The sequence below is a fragment of the Mesitornis unicolor genome, unplaced genomic scaffold, assembly GCF_000695765.1.
Source record: "Mesitornis unicolor isolate BGI_N332 unplaced genomic scaffold, ASM69576v1 scaffold9429, whole genome shotgun sequence".
NCBI lineage: Eukaryota > Metazoa > Chordata > Aves > Mesitornithiformes > Mesitornithidae > Mesitornis > Mesitornis unicolor.
In genome coordinates this window covers 49391-75872 of record NW_010206523.1, presented here as the reverse complement: position 1 = coordinate 75872, position 26482 = coordinate 49391, and the positions used below count along the sequence as shown (strand labels likewise).

Sequence of the window (26482 nt, the reverse complement as noted above, 5' to 3'; positions counted from 1 at the left end):
CCGTTCATCCAGTCCACACTTCCTCAGTTTCAGGACATGAGCCCGGTTCTTCAATTGCCAAGGGAGCAGACTGAGAGCGGGCTCTGCTCTGCGGCCCAGCCCCAGTAAAGGCTGTGGAGCTGTGACCAGTGCAGCTGCTTCTTGCACCTGCAGCATCTGTGACTGATGTCTCTTTTTCCTCTGCTATTGCTTTGAAAAACCCAAAGGGTCCTTTCCAGCCACACACCCCCATGCAGTCTGTTACCTGGTGCGATTTGTAGAAGAACATACAGAAGTTGGTGAACACCACCCAAAGCTTCTGCCACCCGTTGCTGTTTTTGAACTTTCGGAGGAGATTTCCAGACAGCTGGTTCTGAAACAGACCAAAAGTTGCCCAATCAAGCAGTGAAAGGTACCTGCAGTTTAATTATCATTAAGAAAAATGATCTGCTATTATCTGGTTGTATGTGACCCTGTTGTATGTGAAGATGTTTTGGTTGAATGGATATATTTTTCTTCTGCATTTTTCTACTACCAAGTTTTCTACTTAAAGTAACACATTTTTTTTGTTCCAAAAACTTCAAGGTTCTACACTTGTTTTTTTTTCTCAATTGAGGTGTCTTTCACTAATGTATTACAAACCATCAGTCTCGTTAGCCTAGTCTGTCTTTGCTCTTGTCAAATGATACTTAAATAGAATAATGGAAACAGAAAGTCTGACATGAATTTGTGATGTGAAGGGAAATCATGACACACTTTAGAATTGCAGATAGGGATTGAACTCTCAGTACCCAGTGAGTTCATATGGTAACTTTTCAAAGATTTCAAAAGCAAGGACTGTTAACATTATTCTCAGCTGGATTTCGGATATTTTAACAAAAAGGAGGAGGAAGCTATAACCAAGCAAGTACTTCATGTCTGCCTGAACTCTGAAAAACTGCTTTTCACAGAGTGAAAATGTAAAGTCCAGCATCGTTGTGCCTTGCAAAGGAAGGAGAGTTCTCAGTAAATTATTAATTACTTTCCATTCCTTATTGACTGTAAGGGCCCTCACTTAGACCAAAACAGCTGTTTACAGCATTCTCATGATATAATGCAGAAGGTAATCACTTAATCTGTAAAGCTTAACAGTCAAAGCCTGGTGGTCCTGCTGTATTTACTACAAATGAAACATTATTGAAAATGCTCTGTCTTCACCACTCTTGGATCTACATTAAAGGCTTTGCTTGAAATCATCCCATTCTCTGCTATCTGGACTGCTGCCTCCTTGCCCTAGGTTACAGGTGTAGTCCTTAATTTTCTGTTACCTCATTACTCTGGAGGATATCATAAAAGGACAGGCTTTGCATTCGGTACCAGCAGACATATGAAATGGAAACAGGCCGCTGATCACTGATCAGTCCAGCAGGTAGGGAAGTACAGTCACTGACAGAGAGAGGATCTTCTACCACGAGAGAGACAGAAAGGAGGGAGAGACACAAAGAAAATAAACGATAATGCTGACGTGAGAGCCACCGACAGGATGAGGTGAGCATGAGCGTAACCTGCCACGCATGGAACAGCAGTGGAGCTGGAGATGTTTTCACAGAACAACAGATGTCTCCAGGGCGTGCTTGGTCTTCGCTGCTTTGTTTGCATTCAATTGAGGCACGGGGAGGAACAAAAATAAGCAATCTCAGACCAGAAGGTTTGCCTGACTACATGTTTTAATTGTTAGAATTAGAACTGGTTTAAGTTTTACACCTGCTGCCAATAAGCCCTCTGCTTTAGGGAAAATTACGAGACCTTGCGCTGTGCTGCACTATTCTTCCCTTGCAGGATTTAAGGGTATAAAGAGCAGGAAATCCACCCGCATGGATTTACGGTGTTTTCTCACACAGAATAATTTTCAGCAACCAACTCACCTCACTGTTTAAAAACAGAGGCAGTTACACAAACTATGTCCTTGCCCCTCTATGTTCTGCATCTTCTCTAGGGCAACCATGGCCTGATGGGCTGCCTCGTGAGTGTAACTCGACTCAGCTTTAAGATTCCTTTTACCATTTTCTTTAAGCTCCCTGGAGCCTCTCTTGGGTTACCACCTCATCCTAAGCCCTACGCTGCACCAGGAGTCTTTCATTTTAATCTTTGAAAAGTCAATGTCTGCATCTCGTCTGTTGAGAACAGCATTAACAAATGCATCTCAAATTGGCTTAGCTGTGATTTGGGGCAGGGGGGAAGGATTTTTATTTTGAGGTGGAAAACGCAAATAAAGAAAAAGCAGATGAGACTGAGCAATGAGACAAGGTTCCAGAAAAGATGGCTAGGTAAAGAAAGTACGTTAGTAATACACAGAATTAAAACTCTGGCTGCAGCAGCTAAAGACAATATCCTTTCCGCTCGGGCAATGACTTAATGCCTCTGTAACTGCAAGCATTAAGACGGTTTGACCTGCTTTCAATTTTAGAGGGCATCAGCATTTTTTTGGATAGTTACTTCTAAAATTACTTCTAAAATTACTGCTCTGACTGATTTTTTAAAAATGCACAAATGGAGAGGATCTGTGTTTCTTGGCTGATGGTTTATGCCACCGTTTGGAGTCAGTTTAGTAAATCGGTGCGCCTGGAGCTTCCCCAGAAGGAGAGAAGGGAATAGGGCACTTATGAAGGAGGAGCAAAAAGGAAATTGTCATGCAAGAGCGAGTCGGGAGCTGCAGTTGAGATCGTTCTGAGGCAGATACCTCCACAGCAATACTAAAGTCGACCATTGAAACACTGGTATTTCTGTGCCAGCAGACGTGCACCGTAGTGTTGCCACGGTGTGGTGACTGACGTTCGAGTGAGGTGCGGGATGCACTGAGGTCGTCCTCAGATTCCTGGTCTACAGTAGTTTCATCAGGAGACTCTATGAAATGCAGGGAAAAAGCATCTTTCTTCCTCTATGCAACAACATATATAATTGGAAAAATTAAACAAATCAATTCTGTCCACCATACTGTGAACTAAAACACACTTTTAGAAATAATTTTGTGCAGTTGTTAAGTAGACTTTTATTTTTTTAAATGTGTTTCTGCAAGTGTTAGAACCAAAGACTAACTACCGTGCTTTGCTGGTGCTTTTAATACCTTCCAAGGACAGCACTGCCCAAGTCTTGTTTAATATTTCCTGGAACCATTACGCTTAAGTCACTTCTCTATTCAGTAAAACTTTCTGCTAACATCAACAAGAACATTAAAATGGCACATATATAAATATATATATGTATCTATAAATCAACTTCAAATGTATCAGTTTGACCTGTGGCCAGGATTTTTCACCACTTTGCTTAGAGGCAATCACCAATCACACTGCCAAAAGTGAGTAAAACCTCCTCTCCAGCATTTACTTACTGTTGTCAGGTGGGCTGCTGGCCAGTAACTCAGGGGCAGGGCCACTGCTTTTCTCTGCCAGGTCTATGGCCATCTGAATGTCCTCGGTCCACTTGTCCATTTCAGCACGGGTACTAACAATGAAAATTCAGGGTTTATTCACTTCCATACAGGCTGAAAGCACTCTAAGAAACTGTCACAAGCTGAGCTTACTTCTCATTTAAATAAATAAATACAGACATGAGATGCTAGGGTTTTTTTCCTAATACCTTAGGAGTTATTTTTGCCACTCTATTTTGTCCCTTTCATCATTTTTTGGGTTTTTTTAAGGAGCAAATTAAAACAAAATGTTGCCCCTCTGCTTTTCTATCTGTCCCACTGTGAGAGCTGCAGAGAAATACAGTTTACAGGTGTCTGTTGTCTCCCCTGAATTACCTTGCAGCAACAACGATGGACTGGTGTTGACCTCGTAGCGTCAGACAATGAGGAACCCCCCATTCCTCTTCACTTTCTTCTATCTGAAGGATAAAAGCCCAAATACAGTCAGATTGCAAGAAATACGCATTTCCTGAGGTGAAACAGTGAACTGAGCAAGCTGCTACCACGGGGGAAAAGAAAACTAAGAGAAATGTTCACAAACAACATTTCGAGCTAGGCATTGAGAAAAAAAAAAGGTGGGCTGCAAGCTGCAAAAGCAACAAGTTTATGATAATCTCTTAAACCAAAAGCACGCCTTTGTCTGCTTTGTGTCAAAAAAAGAGTAAAATAATAAAATAATGGTATTCTTATCAGAAGAGCGATTTATCATACCAAAGGGCATGTTAAAGGCTGGGAGTGCTCTGGACACTGCAGCGTAACACAGTTCTGTTGTTGTGAACAAGTCCACGCCAAATGGACATCAATAACTGCGTAGATTCCTAGAAATGCCAGATAAAACTTGAAGCCCCACAGGTGTTCAGAGAAATTCAGTTACTGTGGTAGTGATTACTCAACTCAGTTCTCAGAAAACCCGTACGGGATACATACAAACCCATGAGAAGTTCAAATCAAAATAATGGGGGGACTGAAAGTGTTTGAAACTAGCAAAAATATTTTTGAAATCATATAAGAAGAGGCAATTAGGTGTTACTGGCACGAATTGGCTGTTTTCCAGATGAACAGCAACAACAGCTATGACTGACACATTGCCACCAGTTTCCCACTGCTCTGGCTTCAAGATACAGAGCTGAAAACATCAGGAAATGTTGTGGGGTTTTTTAATAGACCTGAGATTGTCACTACCCATTACTTGCCTTGTACAATGGTGATGAACACCTATAAGCAATTGGTGATGAACTGCTTGTAAGAATCATGGTTACATTTACGGTTTAAAAAAAATAAAGAACACTTCTAATGAGAAGTTTGCTTTATGGGGAAGCTGTGCCCCAAAATGCCTCTTTTTTTCCACTTTTGTGTTGAAGCATTTAAGCACAAATCCCTTACAAGTTCTCCTCGTACTTACTGTCATGCCGTACAGCGGAAGATGCCCGTGGACTTTAAACTGATTGGACGCTGTCAGGCCTCTACTTGTGTACAACAAGATATCGTTGAACTAAAAAGCAAGAACAAGCACTATCAGAACGATGGTGGTGTGTATGTACGTAGGAAAAAAAACCAGAATGGTAAATATGGGAAAGCTGGCCAGTGCTGGCTGATTATTTATATGGCAGTTCTAGTGCATGAATCCAAAATACTGGCTTCCACAATATCCCAGTGCATAGTATGAGCACCTGTTATTTTCCCTACCTGCCTTCCCAGCTAGTCTCAGGCACTTACATTCCCACAATTTTCCACTGGCTATCTTCTAGTGCCTTCTAATATCCCCTTTATGATCTCTGGGTCAGAACTAACAAGCCCCAATAGCAGTGAAACCAAGGAATGCATTTCACACTTTGAAGCTGTGGAAAATAAGTGTATTTCACCAATATTTTCTTTTGATTTGCGTGGAGAGATCAGCAAGCACACCTGAAAGAGGTGTGTCCCACTTAACTCTTAGGAAGTAAGTGGCTGTCTATTACTCCCCACACTCAGAAAGGAGCTGGGAGACCTGGTTTAGGTGGCTTTAGGTTAGAAACATCAAGGTGAAGAAATCAAACATCATCTCCACTTGTAGAGTTGCCCAAAGCAAGTCAAATGACTGCCTGCATTTTGTTGAGGGCCTGAATCCAAATAGCATATTTTCCCTGTGCCATCTGGGTGAAAGGATGTTTTTCCTCAACCAGAGAGCTGCATCAAGAAAATGATACTCTGTGGTGTGACACACAGCTCTCGCAAGAACATCTGCAAGCCGATAGCAATGACTGAGGAAGCTACGTGCATCAGCCACTAGAGGGGGATTGAATTTTGCCAATGATCACACGTGTATTCTGGCGACACTCTTCATTTTAAAGTGACTCTGCCTTTATTTAACACAATGTTGATGAGAGATATTATTTCATCGTTATATTCGCAGTGTCATATAAAAATAAGTAAGTTTTGTCTTTGTGAGAAACAGTTACAAAGAGCACACTGGGTTTGGACAGAAACAAAAGTTGTAAACAACCAGCTGCAGAGGTGACGTACAATGTTAACTTAAATAAGACTGTTCAAAAATACTCACTGTAATTCCCAATTCACGTCTAATAGTTTGCCTAATAGTTGCTTATAGTTACATTTAATTGTATTAAAAAGAACAACTGTCTTCTTGCTTACCAGGAAGAACATCCGCTGCTGCAAACCTTTTCCAGACAACTTACTGAGACTGCCCAGTCTAATGAACTCCTGTGGGAAAGAAATACAAAACAAATGAATCTTCTGCAAAAATGATGATAATTTATTACGCTAAACTAAAAATGGCTGCTTGGCCATAGGACTGACCTGGCTATCAGTCACCAAGACTTTTTATTTTCTTTATTGAATATGTTAAAGATATTATTTATTTCCATTTGTAACCATCTTTAGGATAAACTCATAAGTCTTTCATTCATTTTATGAAAACTCAGCTAAGCAAAACTTTCTCTACGTAGCACCGATTCCTGTAGATGGCTCCCTCTTTCACTGGCTTTGTATGTGTATTTTTCATGTCACAAATGATGTAAAAACTAATGAAGAATTGGCCTGTCTGCTACTGGTCAGCCACTGGTAAGCTTCTGTTGCGCATAAGGCATACGTAGCTCTTCATGGAGACGCACACTCAGCTACACAAACCAACAGCACCATCGGCAGCAGCCAAAGAGGGACGTTTGTCTGGCAGGGTGAGTTATCCCAGCGCCATCCATAGCATACAACACAGTACATTACCTCAGATCAAACGGCTTAAGAATGTTTAGGGATGGAATTAGAGGAAAAGTAGCACATCTGAAACTTTCAAAATGCTGGATTTCCCGGCCTTACTGTGAACTACACCCTAACTCACTCTTTCACTTATCTGAAACCCATGAAAACATCAGTTTCTGCCCAGAGGTTTGTATTTATTTATGACAGTCTTTCGAAGGTCATTCTACTCATAACTGGGCATGTAAGAGGCATATAAAGCATCAGAATCACCTGCAGCTTAGCAATAAACTGGCTTTCGAAGATTAATCTGTTCAGAGAGAGACTCTGGTCGCTTTAGGGTTGCTGTGCTGTGTCTGGTCCCCCTACCTGCATTGTGCAGGAGTGGAAAAATTGGCTAGAGGTGGTTATCCCTATATGGTGGTCAGCTCACGCTCCCAGAGAGGCCACCTGAAACTGTTGCTGGCCACCAGAGAGGTGTGGAATTCAGGCACCGTCGTGCCAGTGCAGGGCTGGGGCAGGGACTTCAGCCGCTGGGCCAGAAGAGTGGCCAAAGGGCTAGAAGCAGCAACACCTTGGGCATGGGCCAGAGTGTGGTGGTCAATGCTTTTGGCCTTGGCAAAAATCTCTGACCCCATCTGCTTTTTTCTTGGACTTCCTGAGAGAGGAAGACTGCTCTGCCTTTAAATAGCATAGGGTAGCAGGAACAACCAATGATAGCATTTAATTTCATGTGATAGTGAGATGCACGGGCTGTGAAATGTCCCGAGGGGCTTGCCAAGGACATGGACAGTCTGTGGATCACTAGAAGGAGCCGTGGCAGCTGCTTGGGAGGCAGGGAACAGCCACAAATGGAGAAATACCCATGCTCGGTGCTGCCTTCCCAGTGGCACATTGACTTCCAACCCCTTTCTCGAAATGTCTGAATCCTTAAATGAAGTAGACCCTCGAGGGCTCAGCATGACCCCACTGTGGCAGCAGACACAGACATGGCCCCCAGGCTGTGGGGCAAGTTCAAGCGCTGCCGTGTTTGCAGTTCAATGCAAAACTCGTATTTCTTTCCAAGCTGTAGCCCAGAAACACATAAGGGGCAAGAACAGTCTGGCAATGCATTTTTTCCTGGCACTTCGGTTGCCAGAAGTACTGGTTTGGTGTATTACATACAAAGGCCAGGGAGTGGGGAAGAAATCACTTCAGCAACAGCCAGCTCTCAAGACTGCACGCACAGATACATGCGCCTAGAAAAGTAGAAAAAAAGCTACAAATACTACGTTGAGGCTCGTTTATTCTGAAATAAGTCTCTTTTTAAAAAAGCATGACACCTAAGAAAGAGATGTTGGTATTTTTGTAACGCAATTAAAAGTGTTTGCTTAAGGCAGCACTGTCTCAAAAATTATTGCCTAATGTTACATGTGAACTGAAGAGACTGCTCGTCCCCAGGGCCATGAGTTTCAAAGCCAGGCATGGTGAAAGGGCTGAAGGTCCTCCAGCACTCACGTCTTATGCTCCTTTAATCTGCTGTGCTCCAGCATCGCAGGTTGAAAAAAGAAAAATCAAGAGCAGCAAGAAATGAGGAAAGGAGCACCTGCTCAAGCTTAGAACACTGTGATAAATATTACATTTCTGCCACCTGTTTGGAATTGCCTACAACCATCCAAACCTATACACAAGATAAACCTAATAAAATCAGTAAAAAGGTAATAAAGATGATTGCCTCTTCCCACTTGAAAGGCTGCTGTTTTCTACGGTATTATTATGTTTACATTTGATAGGTTTTGGTGAGAGAAAATGGTTCATATGAGGAAAGGCAATTTCACAGCCGCGCCTAAGAAACAGGTTTCTAAAACATACCTGTTGCTTTGAAATGGCATCAGACCTCGATCACAGCTCTGGTACTTACCCTTCCTGGTATCACCAGATTGTCTGTGCCTATCAAGTCCTTCCTGAGTTCATGCAGCTTCTGGAAGTTCTCCATCTTTATCATGTTGCCATGGAGCTGAGCCACCATTTCAGAAATCTCAGCCAAAGCAGCTAGATGGACAAAACCATAAAATGCTTATTAAAAACTTCCAAGGATGTTCAAAAAGAAAGATGGCTTATGGAGTGGAGAGGAGAGAGTGGAGTGTTGTCATGAAGAGACATCTATTTCCTCAACTAAAAGTTTGCTCTGTTTTAGCCACAGGAACTTCACAGGAATATTCGAGTCAATTCACAGCACCAATGAATGGGTTCTCCTAAAGAACTTCATTTCCTACCTTTCCAGTTCATTGAGGGGTCTTCTCTATGCTTGAACAAAAAAAATACATTTTCCCCCTGCCTGCAGCACACTGGGTCAGGTCCATATTTGAAAACACCAGGAAATTGTGGTGTCATTTATGTTATTATTTCACAAGGTAAACACAGTAATCCTGGGGTCTGTCCTCGGCCAGCAATGAGGACAACTAAAAGGGCTGCTCACAGCTGAGCCTCATAACAGCTTTACTTCATTCTCTCCAAAGAGACACCCAACAACGAATGACCTAACACCTGGGAGTGGTTTTGCTAAGGAAAATCTCCACTGTTGAAGGGGATTTTTGCTGTGTGAAGAAGGATCAGGTGCAGCACAAGAGAAAGCAGCCACTACAAAGTCCCACTCTGCAGCAGCAGAAGCCAAAATCTGCTTCCCACGCCTTGCTTTTTAGCTGTGCAACAACATAGTAAGTCAACTCAGGGAACTAAGCTGAAAATCACTCCACCACTTAATCTTTGTTGGGGGACCTGCTCGTGGACTGGCTCCCTGTGCCCTCAGGTATGTGAGGACCAACCTTGATAGACCTGAACTGATAGGCAGTCTCTGAATGGGCCAGACACACTGACTGACTTCAGTACTAGAAGAGCAGTTACAGCCATTTGTGTTAAAAAATACAGTCAAGGAAACAGTAACAGTGGTTTTCCCTTCTTACACCACTGCTCAGTGTGCAGTTCATCCACCTGTTCCTGGGAGACCAGTGCTCTCTGTTGAGATTCACATCTACGTCTCCCACGGTTTTTGCTTCTTTTACACTCTGATCTGTAACAAAAATCTGCAAGTCCCAGAGTCACACTGCCCTTCTCATGCTCTCTTATTTTCACCCCTAAATGCTGTGTTGGTATCCATTTCAAAAGCAGAGCAGGAATCAAACCCTAAAGGCTGCTGCATTCTCTGGGGAGGTAGGAACAGACACATCATCCTCATCATCTCGCCTTGCCTAAAGGAGATGAAGACACTGCTCACTGCATTCCTTGAGATCATTCAGGCAGTAGCTACATTCGGGCAAACACCTGTGTCACGCAGCACTTCAGGGCCACAGACCCCCGTGGCATTTCCTATTGCTACAGGTCAAGTTACCTCTGCATTTTGTGTGTTGTCTGCTGTGGGCCTCACTGTGTGGCATCTAAGGGGACTTGGCCAGCTACCTCAGCAGCTGTGCTGGGCATTGCTTCCTGCCCAAGTCCTTCCAACCCTACAGGTAACACCGTTATCTTTAAATGTAGAGAGCTTGCAACAGGGGTGGGGGATGGGGGTAAGAAAGGAGGAAAACAAAACATCAAAACCAAAGAGCAGGCAGTTAGTTCAGACTACAGGAGGAAAATTTCATCGCATTTGGGAAAAAAAACCCACACTGGCAGATTTGAGCTACTGAAACAAGTCATGGAAATGGTAATAGAGCAAACCGCGTCTGGAAAAAGGCAAGTAATACGTAGAGACACAGTAACAAAAGCCATACTGGGTCAGACCAAGGGTTCACCTGGGCCAGTATTCTGTGTTCCTAGCAGATCTCCAGGGAAAGCCAGGAACAAGACAAGCACGTATGGCGTGTTCCCGGTGCTCCCTCCTAACCTCCCAGCTGTTTTTGGTTCAAGTGACTTCCTGAACTGCACGTCGTTTCTGTGTGTTTAATGACCCCAGCAGATTTCATTTCCAGGTTCTTGTCCAGACTGTGGCATAATGTGTACACAAGTGCAACCTTAATCCTACCATCTCTGGTCTTCTGAGTGTTGGATTTTGCAACTCAATCCTTTCTCAATGTAGGCTTAAAAAAACAGGTGTTGGTTTTGGTTTTTTTTTGTCCAGCCATGCACCTCTAATGGATTTGAATGCCACTCCCCACCTCCAGGAATTGGTGTCTATTCTCTTACTTACCTCTTGAATCCCTGAAGTCTACGTGGCTCGGTGGGTAGTGTTTGCAAAGCCTCTCCATTATCTGCTTGTAGTGCATAAGCCTGTGTAAAGGTCTGAGAAGGAAGGTGTTGAGAGGCAAGTAGCAGACTTTCTGTAGCTCGAAATCCCTGCAAAAGGTCTCCAGCTTGCGTGAGTTCTTGATCCCATTCTCCAGCTCCATTAAAATCTCATCGTGCTTCCACAGGTGAATTGTCAGTTGCTTACATGCACAAAGAAAAGAGCATGTGGCAGAGCCATTAGCAATCACTGAGACATGACTCAGCCCAAACATATTCCAATAAAAAACCCAGCTTGCACAGCAGTTGGGATTTTGCAAGCAAAATCACCCCACAACACAATGTTCTAATATTCACTTGGAAAGAAGAGATGGTGTTACTTGTTTGAAGTACGCCCCCCGCCGCCCCCTCCGCATCCCCTGTAAAACAAGAGTACGTGAGTAAACAAAACTGAGCCTCTTATCAGGGAGAAATCCAAAGGCAAGGAGATGACATGAACACAGCTCATGCAAGCATAGGTGCAACAGGCAGAGAGCTAGACAGTGCGAACCCTGAAAAACGGGGTTTCCTAGGAGGATGAAGGGATTTGGTTGCCCCAGTTCCCTTTGGTGCTTTTGGGCTGCAGGTAACTGGACTTCTGCCTTCTGCTCCTCTATTATTAATGAGAAGTTGCATCTCCTGGGAATCCAAACACACACGAAAATAGAGGAGTTCTCTGACAGAAATGGGTATTTTAGAGTTCTTCATCCTTGGATCACGTCCTCTTCTCCTTAGTGCAGTCTCTAAGATGATCCCACTGGCAGCAGGGGAGTTATGCACCAGCAAGTGAATGAGGTTTGCATGAAATATGTGATCTCATTAAGGTCTCAGTATCACAGACATTCATGAGTCACACCTAAAACAATTTCGCAGCATTTTTCTGAACACGGGGGCTTCATTTGTGTTTTGCAAAAGGTAAAGTGGTTCCTCAGGATGCACAGAGCTTCCCTGAGCAGCAGACAGAAGTCTCCCAGTACCTTGTGGAATATTAACCAGCAACAACATGAAATTGAATGCGTTATGTTGAGTGGACTTGAGGAGACAGTCTGGCTTATTTTAAAGCTCCTGCTTTTTGACACATCTCCAATCAACTCCTCCTCTCCTGTGATTTGCAATATCCTAACTAGAAATACACCTTCCCTACAGCCAAGCCACTTTCTCCATACACTGCATATTCATTTTACGAGCCTGTAACTCAAGCAAAGATGCAGCAGACCCTCTGGACTACTACAGAGGCTGCCCATTAATTACTTGCTCTTAACTTCTTTCTGATAATTAAATAAGGAGTGTCAGTTTTCAGGCCTTTTAATAGGTCTCATGATAAATATGCGGAGTTTTAACTAACTTCATTCTTTCCTGTGCAGTTCTTTAAGTCAAATTGGGTTTTGCCTATTTCCTCTACATATCCATGCTTATCAGCAGTGGTGGTTCTCAAAGCACAGGGAACAAAATCATCTAGTGGGAAAGGGTGAAGGTGAAGGCACCCCGACAGGTCTAAGTTACAGCAAAGACTGTATGCTGCCATTGAAGCAGTGCCACAGGACCTGCAGACAGCGAAGGACAGACAATTTAATGTTGGAAGGTACCAAGAGCTGAAGCAAAGGCTGTCAGAAGCTGAGACTCCACAAATTGTTTGCGAAAAGGTGCACCCCTGTGCTCCTTCCAATGTCTCTGAAGTGTGTCTTAAGGACAAAAAGCAGTTCCTGCTAAGTACCACTGCAGAGAGGGTAAGGCCACATTATTGGTGACAGAGCTGTCTGTGTTGGGGGCTGCAAATCAAGATTTCTACGTTCCCCTTTTCTGGTTTGCTGTATAAGCACTCGCACATCACTGAACCTCTCTGCATATCCCCATGTCCTTCCAAAAGATAAGCCTAGCACTAACCAGCGTCTCAGGAGGGCTGTAAAGATTAAACCGCCCTTTCCTCCAGCCAAGGACTCCAGGCTGCTCCATTTACTGCCTGCAGGGTGCTGAAGTGGCCACCACCAAGGAAAGATTTATGGGACAGTTTCAAAAGCGCTTTGAGATCCACATGCCAAAGGTGCAGATTTGCCACACACTGACCTGGATGTACAACATTAATGAGGTGAGCTGTGCGTTATCCATCCGAACTGTAAAAGTCCGTGGGGTTTTCACAGGCTCCGTGCCTGCCTTCCATGCTTTTTGTTCAGTAACACAGAGCAGCAAAAATACTGCTCTGGACAGACTAAGAACAGATGCAAAGTCTACTGAACATTACGCCTAGATTTACACTTCATACATGTAGTTTTGCTTTTGGCTTTAAAGGGATCAAAGGCAATTATTCATATTTATTTAAAAACCTTTTCTCTATCATAGTGCACAAATGTAAGTTTCCCAAATCAAAACAATGTCCAGGTTTTGGTGAACACTCCTGCAGTAACTTACCACTTATATTTGCATGCACAAGTAGGCACATTTGGCATTTTAAGAGTCTCTTCAGCCACACAAATTCTGATGTTTTGCCTTCTTATTTGAAAGAAAAAGAACTGGAAATGCAATGTTCCTGAACTTTTGTGTTCGCTGTTCCTATATTTGGAGAGTGGCTGGATGATTTAAAATCAGCTTGCAATTCTGAATTCTCAGGGCTCACTGAACGCTTGCTACTTCATCAAAGGAAACTTTTCTAGCATAAGCCTTGATTACAATTGGCAAAAACCAGCATAAGAGGCAACATCATACGAAAATGAAAAGCACGCTAATGTTAATCCGTGTCAAAGCTTAATAGTTCTAGGATCATTCCTACCTTCATACTCTGAATGTTCTTCAGCATAACATCTCCGATTCTTTGGTAATCTCCTTTAATGTGAGCATTAGAGCGGCCTTCCCTGTCAGCAACAGAAATATCACCCACTTCAGTCACGCAATAAAACCACATAATCACTTGTAAGCACAGAAAGGAGCTCAATAGCTCATTTCTTTTACACTCCTGACCCCCGGGCTCCTTTGCCCAAGAGTGTTTGAGGAATCTTCCTGATGGACGTGTAAATCCTGGGTATGGTGCAGCCCTTCGCCCAGCCTGGCTCTCACTCCTAACAACAGAGAGGGCAGGCGCTTAACAGGAGGGTCAGGCCTTTAAAGAAAATTGCTGGCGTTTTTAAACGCACCAGAGAAGGCTGGAAATGGCTTGAGAAAAAAGGAGGACATCAAAATCCTATCACAAGACATGGGCTCAGAGCAGAAGGACGATTCTGCTCGGAAATAAGGATTGCATGCTGGCACAGGGCCCACAGGTGTTCTTCTTCTGAAAAGCTTTCTGCTTTCTGCTTTCTGCAACAGAATTTAAAACATCCATCCAGCATCTGGGTCTGACTCAAAAGCATTACATTTTGGCAGCAAATTTCTTTTAGTGTGTCACTTTTGGTATTAAAAATGCAAACCGCTCCCTCCCACCCAGCCAGCTGCATTTGGGTGGGTGCTCCACTGGGGAGAAACCCAGCTCTCGATGAAAAAGATATTCCACCTCCTAAACCCATGTGCGAGACAGGCAGGGATGCCACACACTGCCTGAAGCCAAACACATCTTTTAAAAAACGCAGGAGGAAAAATCATGACTATAAGAACCCGACTGTCACAGACCTGTTACAAATAAGTTACATTTTCAAAAGAAAATCATTAGAGGGGTGTGGGGAGAAGCACCGTCCCCTTCCCCTTTCCAAATTCTAACACTGCATCCAAATTTCCCACACCATGGCTTTTCACATGCTGTCCTCAATGTTTAAAATCCAGTTCAGCTCCCACACCAGAGTTTTGGGAGACAGATCCAGTTCTGGTGCGAGCAACTGCAATTCACCCAAAGCCATGCACTGCCTTGGAAGAGGACAGAAATACAACCAAGCTCTAAGTGAACCCAAGGATAACAGGACCTGTTGTGCTACCGCTAAATGGATATATTGCTTTTCACCCATGTGCACCCATGTTCACACTTTCAAGAAAATTCTGTGTGCAGTGAAGGAGTAAGTGGACAACCAGGTGGTAAATCTCTCCATTCCTCAGTACCAGCAATTTAGCCAGAGAAGTCCCACTCTCGCCAAACCACAGAGGATGCAGCTGTTGTTAGGAATCCTTTCACTGCTAAGACACATAGATTTTTAATTTTTTAAAAATCCATATTATCACACAAATAAATGCATATTCAGACATACACTTTGTAAAGTTAAACAAGGTTATGTTCATGGATAATCTCTCTGCATGCTTTTCTAACTGGGAAGTGCGGCAGGCACAGCTGATGAATACTACACAGTAACATCTCCTATTTTAACCTTCAACAGACAAAGAGACTCAGCTGATAAACAAGGGATTGCTCCACGTTCGTTGGAACAACACCCAGTTTCATAGGCTGTCTTTAATTATTTCCTGTTGTGTTAAGTCTCCCAGGCACTCACATGCCTATTTAAGCAAGAAAAATACAATTCTCAACAAGATTTTTAACGTTCTTTTTCTGAGCCCAAAGGTTACACAGGATTAGGAAGCTGGATAGTGTCAATGGTAACTTCAATTAGCATCGCCAGTTTTGCAAAAGCACAGTGTTATATGAACACTGCCATAGTCAAAACATGCCCACGAAATGGTCTGCATTGCCAGGAACAGCAGAGGATGTTACAAGACTACAGTCTCCACATCACCTGAAGATAAAAGCCCAATTTCTCTCTTCAGGAAGCCTCTGCCTGTCAAGCCATCTCCCCTTACGCTGCTCCTGCTTTTCCCTTTCCCCATGTCTCATCCACCAGCAGCTCTCCCCACCGAGATTTCCTCTGAGAGGCTGTAAATAAAACCTCTCAGCCACTAAAGCTCACCTCAGTGCATATCAAAGCACCCCTGACTGAACCCCACAGCCATCTGAAGCCCAAGGCAGCAGCACCGCGCTGGCGGGAGGGAAGGGAAAGTCTCCCTCCACCACGCACGTCCCGTCCCAAACCACTCACACTGCGCTGCTGCACGCAGTCCCAGAAACGTCAAAGCCAGATGAATTCGTGCTGCTGCCAGTAACGACGCGGTATTTGGTTAATTATCTCTAGGAGAATTCTTGCTTTATGTGTTATTCCCTAACTCTCTGGCGTTGCCTGGATCTGTTTTTATGCCTCTACATTTGATTTAACCTAATGGACTTCAGCAGCTCGGTACCTTTCTGATTTACTGCCAAGACAAATATTAAGTACATCACTACAGACTGCTACTTCTAAATAGAAATTGCTTTTCTGATCTCAAGGCTACAATACAGGTTGGCTGGAATAAGTGTTGCAAATTTCTTATCTACTAGCTAGCTACTCAAAGGCTGACCCCAAGCCTACCAAAGCCACAGTGAGTGCTTCCACTGGCTTTGTGAACTTCAGCTGATATTTACTGTGGTTGTTCCTTCAACACCTGACAGGTCCTTATTTCCTAAAAGTTGACCCCCTGGCCCTCTTCAGCACAGCCAGCACCGATTGCTTGCACAGCATCTCATCAAATCGGTCACACGAAAGCACCAGGAACATTCCTCTTCATCGGCTTTAGCGGCAGACTGGCCCAAGGCGTTTTTATTAAACAGTTTGAGGGCTTTCAAATCTTACTCTGCATCTTGGCAGAGAGACAAAGAGGGAGAGAAGGGGGGGTCCCCAAATGCAACAGCCTCTCTTCAGCTGCTGGCTGAACAGTGAAGAGCAGAATCATACCACAACCCTCGGCCCAGGCCAAGAGAGATAACCTGTGCTGCTGGGAGAAATAAAACACAAATAAAATCCAGAAATGTGATGGCTGGGCATTGCTCCTTGTCACTCTCTCTGCTTTGGCTCTCTCTATTTCCATGCAAACGCTGCCTCTCACGCCAGAGATGATTTTCCCACTGGGGATGGTGTGTACGTGGGCACACTGCGATGCGGAGCAGAGGGGCAAGGAAAGCTGAAGCCAGGCACAGGGGAACACGATGGCTTCACGTTTGCCTCCTGAACCCCATCCTTCACCTCGTCTCAGCTCTGTGGGGACTCTGCAGTAACCCTCAGGCTACACTGCCCTCTCCTATGGCTCCTCAATACACAAATCCCAAGTAAACACAAAGAAAAGAGTGACCAAATACACAGAATATTAAAATAAAACCAAACACCTGACCCATTGGCTGGTGCCTTACTGCTTCCACAGCCCAAAGCACAGCAGCAGAGAAAAGAGCTCTCCCTGCAGTGTATGTTTTGGATAACAACACTCATCTTCCTGCAGGGGGAAGAAGCTGCTCATTTGTTGTGCATCGATGGCTAAATTGTTCTTCTCACTCCTTGTTTTCACCATTTGAACATGGTATCTATCTGCCAGTGACACGGGACAGGCCTCAGGGACCAGGTTCTTACAAATTTTCATCAGGAGCTGCTTTATGAGCCCCAGCTCCACTGAAGACGTAGGAGCTGGTTTCCCCACACTGCCATTGTGTGGGGAGGTCTAAAGCCACTGAAAATCACGCTGAACAGTGGAGGTTCTGTGATTTTGTTAATAGTGGAGATATGACTCTATAATAAGCTCATTTCCTATTTTTCCCCAAATAGTCCTTTCCTTTTTACAGTAATGAACATACACAAATTGCAAGCAAAGAGGAGGAGGCCAACTTTTGTACCTGAGAAGACACTCCGACACTACCTTATAAACTAAAACTACATATAAAATTTTGTATCTAAAACTATACATTACAAATGGGCACCAGCTTGACTTATCAGGGACTACTACGCAAGCAGCTATGTTGGATTTTCAGATTACATAAACTCCTCAGCATGCATCACTGAAAAATGAATGGAAAGAGACCTCAAGCCAGCCCATACCCATCTGCAGCCATCCAGGAATGGCAGTAGGAGGAACAGAAATTTGATGGCCATGGTAGGAAGGCAAAGGAGGAGAGAAAGATATCTCAACAGAGGGTTTTTTTCCTCAGTTGAACATAAAAAGCTTTGATTGAAGCCCTTCAATTGCAGAAAAAAGAAAATCAATTGAGGCAATTGATATTTACCTTCTGTTACATGCTCAGGAACAGCATCTCTCTCCTGGATGCTGCAGCTTGTCTTTGAGCACTTAAGACACTTGTGACTTTTCAAGAGTATTATTAACTAAAGTTCTAATACTAAGAAATACCTTAAACATTCCCCATTACAACTGCCTTTTAAATACGGCGAACATTTTGTAACTGGAAAAGAAGAGTGGATAAAAGCACAACATCCTCTTCCTCACTCACACCCTGCTACTACAGTGCCCTGCCCATTGCAGCCACCGCTGCAGCTGTCCTCTCAGCAGTAAGTGATGCACAGAACACTTCTTAGGGCATAAGAAATGTACTGCTGAAGCCATCAGAGTTTCCCAGGGTCACACCAAGCCTTTGGGGAGCGTGCACACATTTAAAGGCTTTGGGCTGGCTATGCTTGTTGTGGGAGAAATCCAAACCACAGCACACATGCATCAGTAATGCTTTTAACCAGTAAGTTCAGAGCAAGTAACATCATCTCATGGAAATATACTGAAAACACAACATTTCAGACCTTACCATGGGACCTCCTCAGAGGCGATCCTGGACACATCCCACCAGGAGGGCCACAGAGATGAACGTAACGCGGCTCCGGGTGTCACTGCTGGATCCTGGTTGAACTACTTCTCTCTCATCATTTCATATTCATTTGGGTGTAGCATGGCTCTAACCCCCAGAAGTACCCAAAACGGACCTCAGCAATGCAAACTGTCCTCTCAAAAGCAAACCCAACGCCGTGGCACCAAGCTCTTCTTAATCTCTTTGCCGGAGGAATCCACCCTGAGTTTTACACTACAAACACTACTTCATTTCTGTACGCAGGATGAAAACACTTTCAAAACCGTCCTCAACATCAGGCATGCAGAAACAGCTGAGCAGCATCTCGGCACTCGTGCATTTGCGAAGGCAGATAAGGATTGCTGCCTTGTTTATATAAACTGTTCATGAGGCTGTTCTTCCTGACCACAAGTGCTACTTCCCAAACAAAAGTGGTTAATACACCAACATTTAACTCATCTTCCTACACCTCCCCGAGTGCTTTTTATTACAGGTTTTCAAACTGGCATCCATGAATCACGATTGAGTCTCCTCCTTTCATATGCTAAGATTTAAGAGCTCTTTTTTTGCAAATTACCAGCCGCACGTTTCTCAGCCACATCTGGTGGAGCTGAGTGGCAGCCTTCCTCAGCAGTGCCTGTGAACTGGGACTCGAATTACTGGCTTCCCTGGGAGAAGGTATGTCTGTCTGTATTTTTGGAAAGTACATAATGCTTTTTCTTCCTAGCACATGGATAATGCCCAAAATGCAGATTCACACTGTCTGATAGGGCTTCCTAGGGCAGAAATGGCTATCCTGGCCTGCCCTAGCATTGCTCTCTGCAGTGCTTAGCAGTTGACCAAGGGGGGAAATTTATAGTTCTCCATTTGCCACCTTCTGCTAGAATTTACAGAAATGTTTTCGAAATTTGTAATACAAACATTTAAAGGGGTGTGGGAAGATGAGCTCAATTTTTTGGCCAGAAAATGGTGCTCCTGACCCAAATGAACAGCTTATTAAACAGCTCAGACAAATGAAGGAGCAAAACCTAACTGACTTCTCAGATTCAAGTGGCCAGATGCTAATAGAGCACATTGTGCTCTGCCTGCACTGCCCACACCTCTTCCTCCTTGCCATAAAAATCTCTCAGGCCCTGAGAAACAGGAGCCAGCTTTATGTCACTGAGATATCCCATTGACCAGAGCATGGTATGACTGATCTTAGGATGCTGCGCAATAAAAACACCAGGAAAATGCTCAGTTCTGTGGCCAGAAAGAATCTGCTGTGAAAGATGTAGCAACTTCCTATATTCTGCACTTGGTTATTGGTGTCAGTGTCAATTCACGTCTTGTTAAAAACTTTCTCGCTGTTCACTAGACACTGAGATTGGCTGCTTTTAGAAAATGCAGTACTAAAAAGAAAAATGGCTGAATTGTGTAAAGAAACAAATCAGAGCTGCCAGAATCTATAACTAGGTCAGGAGGATAGCAGCCCTTAAGATGTTCAGTAGCCAACAGTCTGCCTCTGATGGCAGGTTCAAACATTTCAGAAGCCTTTGAGCAAGCCAGAAATGCTTTTAACAATGTGCACAACCTGAGCTTCTTTGAGCCAAATACTGAAAGTCTATAGATGTTTTGACAAATTAAAGCCACAGAGCCATCTAACAATTGCTGTGCGCAATCCTCTGCTGGCCTTCCTCTCCTCATGGCTCTTTTGAAGAGCATCAGCTTCAACGCGATCCAAGTCCTAAGAGAGCAGGGAATGGCCTCCCGTAAGAGCTTCCGACACGCAGCACAAAGTTTGAAACAAACCCTAGACAAACACACTGATGTGTAGGCCCAGCGAGCACTTCAAGTTGATAAAACCCAGCATCCTACTCACTAGGGGAGCACAGAGAAGTGGCTGTGAGAGGCTCGTCCTCTCAGACAAGCTCCCAACGCACTTAGGACCTTCCAGTAGCTTGATGAAGTCCACAACCCTTTCATTCAAAGGCCCTTTCTTCATAGGACACGCAATCCTCTGACGAATGCAGAGCACGCTCGTGTCTCGGGACATGCGTCCCACCTTCCTCCCTGCTCCATCCACCTGGAAATTTAAAAGACCTGACATAGAAGAGTCAGATATAAATGAGTAGGCTTGAATCCTGCCTGTACCTGCCTGTGGCAGTGCCACTGGCTCTGCTAGGCCCCTTGAGGAGCAACACAGCTGGTGCAGAGGCTCTGTGCTGTGGTGGTGAATAGAGCCCCGCTGGCTTCAAGCCACCCGGGGCCAAAGACACGGGTACAATCATGACAGGATGAATGCTGAGCTAGGTGACCTTGGTCACACCAATGAAGAAAGTTCCCACCACATTGCCACCAGCTTCTTCATCTACACCCTGAGGAGCTGTTTATTTTTGTCACTCGCTGTTTAATTAAACGGTGGTCTCTATAGGATAGTTTATTGCTTGCAGCTTGTCTTGGCATCTGTGGCACCATATGAAAACACCAACACCTCCAAAATAACACCTGCCAGCAAATCCACCTCCTTTCCTAAGGCACATATTCAAATCTTCCAGAACTTTAAAAACGAACACCATCTACAACAGTGTTAGGTAAACCCATGCTGTTGGTTGCAAACTGGATGCAAACCAGGGGGCAGGAACGTGACTGCATTTGTGTCAAATACATCAGAGCAGCCAACAAGAGAATTCCCAGCGGTTTTATGCTAATTGTGGAAGGACATGCAATAGCTGAGCTGACAAAGTCACAGCGCGGTGCCCAGCTGGGACACAGTTACCTCAGCAGAATATTTCTGAACAAATTTGGATTGCAAAGTAACTTTGTAGCAGATCAGCACTTCGCATGGTAGAGTAATTGCAGTTTAAGTATGACGCTAGGAGCCTTAAACTGTGGTTTACTGCTGTGTGAAACTGTAGCCTTAGGACACAAGGAAAAGCTGGAAAACAGAAGGCTTACTCATCTCTAAAACAAGCTAACTGAAAAGCAGCATCAAAATAAAACCATAGAAAGTCTAAAAGCCTAAATATTCTGTCTGTCTTTTAACATACCTCACCCCACTTACTAAAATGTGACATTTGCACAGCAGGCTGTTACTAGAGCATCATCCAATTTTTGAATAACATCACACCTGAACAGGAGGTTGGCAATTGTCCACTTGCAATGTCACCAGCAACCAGAAGGATATAGGGGGAATCTCTGTTTCAACATGTGCCCCAGGAATCAGCACCCAGCAAGCTTGTTAGATTAGACTGGTCTGATAAAGAGCAGATCTTGGCCCTTTACTAAGTGTATAAATTTTCCTTTTCTCACCATTCATCCTTAACCCCAAGTAGGGGGAGGATTAACCCCAACTACTGCTAATCCTACACCATGGTTGGAGAAACAATCACTCTTTTGTAACATTTGAAATGGCCTTCTTGGAATACAGAGGCAGTACCACATTCCCCGCTCCCCAGAAAATACCCACTAATCCTGGGACTGTGCAGGGTGGGTCTGGACAGCACCAGTCTACAATGTGCTATGCTCTCATTCAATGACCTCGCATCACAAGGGCTAACATCACATACTCTAAGACTGTGTTTTGCTTTTGTTTTGATTAATTAGTCAAAGAGGCATTAAACTGTTTAGCACTCATCAGGTCTGCCTGCTCTTGCTTTCATGTCATTTTCCACTGTCGCTTTTCTAACTAAGAAGGAAAAGCTGGCCTCACAGCGCCAAAGATAAACTACCAAAAAAATGCCTACACACAGCACGACAATCTAGTCCAGACAGGCCTAATCAGAGCAAAGAGAGAGCTTCTGTGTGCTGCCTCTGCTCAGATATCAGTGGTCAAATGAACCGAGTTAAGAGCCCAGCCAGGGAAGAATTACTCACTTCACAGCTATTTCAAAAATGTCATGTTTTACCATCACTATTATGCTAAGGATAGATAATTTTTAAGCCCAGTGTCCTCTTCTAACACATTGTCAATTTGTAGAGTGCACTGTAGACCCTGAGACGTCAAAGCTGCAGTGCTGCAGAACGGGAAGCTGGTCTCCAAAATCCTCCCCAGCCTACACCTATTTGACAGAAACATGACTTGGTCCTTCACCACTCCCTCTTTATTACTGGTAAGCCTTGTGTGCAACGTGTTTTTCAGAAGAGCTGCCAAATAGGAACACTGACATTTGGCAAGAGAAAAGCTTCATTCAGAATTATGATCTCATTTACCATGTTTGTACCTGAGATATCTGAACAAGAGTTTGTCGAGTAAACACGTTCAAAGCAGAATTCAGTATACCCCATCTGGTAATAACCAACATCTGTGACTTTCACAAACAAATCACTGCAACAGTGACAACTACAAAGAGTTAGCAAAAAGGGAATGCAAAAATGCTACACTGCATGAAATAACACAGCTAAATAACAATCTTACCACAGAGCAAGTCTCTGCTCAATCTCCTTGAGAAAACCAGCGTGAAATTTGTGCAAAGGTTCGAAGTTGGAGAAAATGAGATTTCTCAGTGTTTCAGGCATGCAATCCTCTTTACTCACTGCACTCTGAAACCACTACAAAGAAAAAGAGAAGCAGAATTATCAGGGAGGTGGAATGCAGCAGGTATGATAATTCGCAGTCCTTATGCACTTAACCCAAATACACCTAACCCAGTAAGGACCTTATTTAGCTGGCACTAGGAATACAACCCAGGCTACCCCTGACACTCCTCCATGCTGAACTGGTGATTTTATTAGCAGTCAGGCTCTGCAAAGTTAAAAAAGAAACTCTCTTCCCCTTTGCCATCACTGATCAAATCTTGAAAATTCTCTTCAATCCTAAACTAGTTGGTCAATACAAACTGAACTTGCAAATGCTGTAGGTGCAAGAGTATTGTTGCAACATTTACAGATGTTCCAGTAAAAACCAAAAACACGCTCTGTGTTTTCTTTTGCCGAGTTTTGTCTGAAATCCCTTTGACAGGAGTTGGTAGAGTAAGCCCATTTTGCTGCGTGTAGATAGAGAACATAATGCAATTTGCAAAGTGAACAAGTAGAAGGTGATACTTTGCACTTCCAAGACAAGACACTAATAGCAGAAAATAGAGGCAGTGCCAAACACTGTTAAGACTGCAACAGGCTCCTGCTCAGATTTGCTCGATACTCTCTTTATTTCACCCTAACAGACCTATGGGTGATGTAAAGCCATAGGCTTGCCAAGGTGGCACAGACGATTATCTTCAACGTGATAACACTGCTCCCTCCTCGCTGCCCTGAGGGGCTCCGGCTGTCTATGGCTGACACCCAGCAGTGCCTGGAAGGTTTTTGTGACCATAGTCCTGACTGACACTGCATTAACTGGAGCAGACCCAGACCTGGGATACAGACCCCTCCCAAGCCTTCCTCTCTCTGCTTTCTCTCTGCCCTGAGCAGACCTAAGGTTTAAGAACTGCACACCTACCGAAGTCTCAAAATTCATGGATGACACTTGGCCCTATTACCTTTTCCAATAATGCTGCCTACTTGTTCACTTTCAGTGGCCTCCTGGGCCAGACATCTGTGGGGCACAGCTGATGGCCCTGATGATTAGCTTAGAGCCAGTTGGTGACATAGCAAATTCAAATTTGCCTACCACAAGAATCAAGTCCAGGGTGGGAAATGAGGTTTGGCTCTGAAGGGCTAAAACTTTCTGATTCTGCAGCCACTGCATGAAATAGAAGATTAAAACGGCCTATCTGCTGTTGAGATGGCAGCAGTGGCCACCATCCCACAACCTGGCATCTTCCCTCGCTGGCCTGGCTTCCCAGAAAGCCAGGGTAAGTAGGCAGCGGAGCCACAGCGATCTTATTGCCTGTAACAACTGTGCTGCTCCAGCCTACACTGGCTGTATCTAAGCTGGCTCAGATCAACCGCGTCTGCCACGTGGGCTCCTGGAGCAGACAAGAAGCTGGGGAGAAGGTGCCTCTCCCTGGTTCCCAGCTGGTACCAACAGACGCTTTCCTGGAGCACATCCCCCTTATCACAACACTGAACCCAGGAGGTGGCAATGTGTCTCAGAGTTTCACACACTGAGAGATTAAAGAGCTGGGAGGTCTGGAGCCAGCAGCTCTGCTGAAATACCATGAGAGGTTTTGGATCCAGTGCGCTTCTACAGACAATTGTTATTTAAGGTCAAATTTTGCGCACATTACTCTTGGAAGTTAAACAAGGCTGTTGGTGTGTGTGCAAAGAAGGCACGTATTTGCCTTGGTGATTTTAACAATCACGCTGATCAGATGCTACAGATTAATGTCTCATTTAACAGACAGTTTCACTTACTGAAAAATCAGAATAATTCAAATAGGTACTCCACAATATTTCATGTTAAATGGAGGGCGTTCAATCCAGGATAAAACATTTATATGACCCCCTAGAGAGCTACTTCAGTTTTGAGAGAAGTCATTGAAAACCCACAGGCATTTTTAGTAATTTTAACCACAAAGTATGAGAGCAAGAAAAAATAACTGAACTGTGTCCCAAGTTCCTCAACCTGGTAGAGTTTCGTAGTGCATGTTTACTAACCACAGTGCAAATCTCTACCTTCAGATTTTCATGTTCTTTCCTCTCTAGAGCTGTGCTCCTCTGCACTGCAGAGAATACCTACAGCGCAGAATATAGAAGTAGCACGGAGCAGCTGAGATGCTAAATGGAGCAGATGAAATACTACTGCTGACTAGAGCTTCACGTGTTGCATGAGTAACGCTCAAGTAAACATACCGATGTGATGACTTCAAGGTCCTTCAGGTATGTTCGTTCTGTGGTTGCTACTTCTTTAGCAATGAAGTAAGCTTTCTCAGTGGGGAATCTCTGCAAAATTGTAAACACATTAGGTTTTCATCTGCTTTTATGGAGCTGCTTTCTGTAGGAAAAAAACCTGCAGACAACAATCACCAAGAGAGTTACAAATGAGCAACCTTTGCTTGTGGTTACTGTGATGCATGCCAGAATGTTCCTAAGCCTGAAGCCCTGAACACAATCCCTCCTTGCAAACACAAGCGAAAAAGCACTTTCTGTGGGTTTTTGAGAGACTTTTTTCTACCAAGCTGATTTCTACGGCTTTGGGGTGCTGATGTTCCTTTCAGCTTATTCCACACATCTCGAGCAGGATATATTCTGAAGTTGACAAAGAAATCCTCTGCAGTCTAGATAACCATTTGAGTCAAATTTGACAAACTGACAAAAAATAGTGTCTGATTATTCTAAGTTTCATTGTCAGGGTAAGGATCCACAATAAAAATACTCTTCCAAAAAATCAAATTTGTAGGATTTTCCCAGCATGGCTGGACAACCTAACAGTGGGAATGGGGAATAATTTTTGGGTAAGCTACAGACTTCAAATTTCAGGGAACTCCCCCGAATCTCCCTGTGTTATCCAAGGGGCAAAAGTGGTTTTGATGCCCTAATTGTGAAGAGCCAAAGGATCCCAATTGACCTTGCGCTGTGTTGCTCACACAACAAGAGAAGCAAAAAGAAAGAGCAAAACATCCATAAATCCTTTGCTTCTGTATTTCCTCCCTGAAGATCAGTGATGCAGAGGATACACTAAAAAGGGATGAGAGGGGAGACTGCGTGGGCATTTCCTAGTCAGTACACAACCCCTCAGGAACCATCATCAGCTGGTATAAACTACAGCAGGCACCAGCTGCTGTAACTTGGACTGGCACAGAGAACCGTCAGTCTCTTAACTGCTTCTTGGCTTTTCTTCTTCTCAAATTTCTCTCACATATCTTGCTAACCTCACACAGTGAGAAGAGAGATCTTCCTTACACATGCTCCCACTTTCCAGCAAAGCCATCCGAGTTTCTACCTTCTTAAACCCAAGATGCTTCCAGCTCAGGAGAAAAAGCAGGCAGCAAAAGGACAAGAGCACTTTTTCACAGAGAGGGTGATGAGGCATTGGTATGGACTGCCTAGGGAGGTGGTGGAGCCGCCATCCCTGGAGGTGTTTAAGGAAAGGCTGGATGTGGCACTTAGTGCCATGGTCTAGCTGATGTGGTGGTGTTAGGTCATAGGCTGGACTTGATGATCTCAGGTCTTTTCCAGCCTCAATAATTCTGTGATTCTACGAACAACCCCCTCTTGTG

The 26482-nt window shown here is 44.1% G+C and overlaps 1 protein-coding gene across 1 annotated transcript in view; it reads right to left on the bottom strand.

The window, feature by feature from the left end:
* Positions 1 to 244: 244 nt before the first annotated feature.
* The window catches only part of FARP1 (FERM, RhoGEF (ARHGEF) and pleckstrin domain protein 1 (chondrocyte-derived)), a gene marked incomplete at its 3' end in the record, with an annotated part of 63409 nt that continues 37171 nt past the window's right edge, over positions 245 to 26482 (bottom strand). The window contains exons 15-25 of the mRNA XM_010191790.1: positions 25116 to 25205; positions 22801 to 22934; positions 13617 to 13698; positions 10779 to 11016; positions 8517 to 8647; positions 6056 to 6124; positions 4827 to 4916; positions 3761 to 3843; positions 3347 to 3459; positions 2699 to 2862; positions 245 to 352 (exon numbers count right to left, since the gene is read on the bottom strand). Coding sequence (XP_010190092.1) covers positions 245 to 352; positions 2699 to 2862; positions 3347 to 3459; positions 3761 to 3843; positions 4827 to 4916; positions 6056 to 6124; positions 8517 to 8647; positions 10779 to 11016; positions 13617 to 13698; positions 22801 to 22934; positions 25116 to 25205 — 1302 coding nt within the window. The remainder of the gene's footprint in view (positions 353 to 2698; positions 2863 to 3346; positions 3460 to 3760; positions 3844 to 4826; positions 4917 to 6055; positions 6125 to 8516; positions 8648 to 10778; positions 11017 to 13616; positions 13699 to 22800; positions 22935 to 25115; positions 25206 to 26482) is intronic.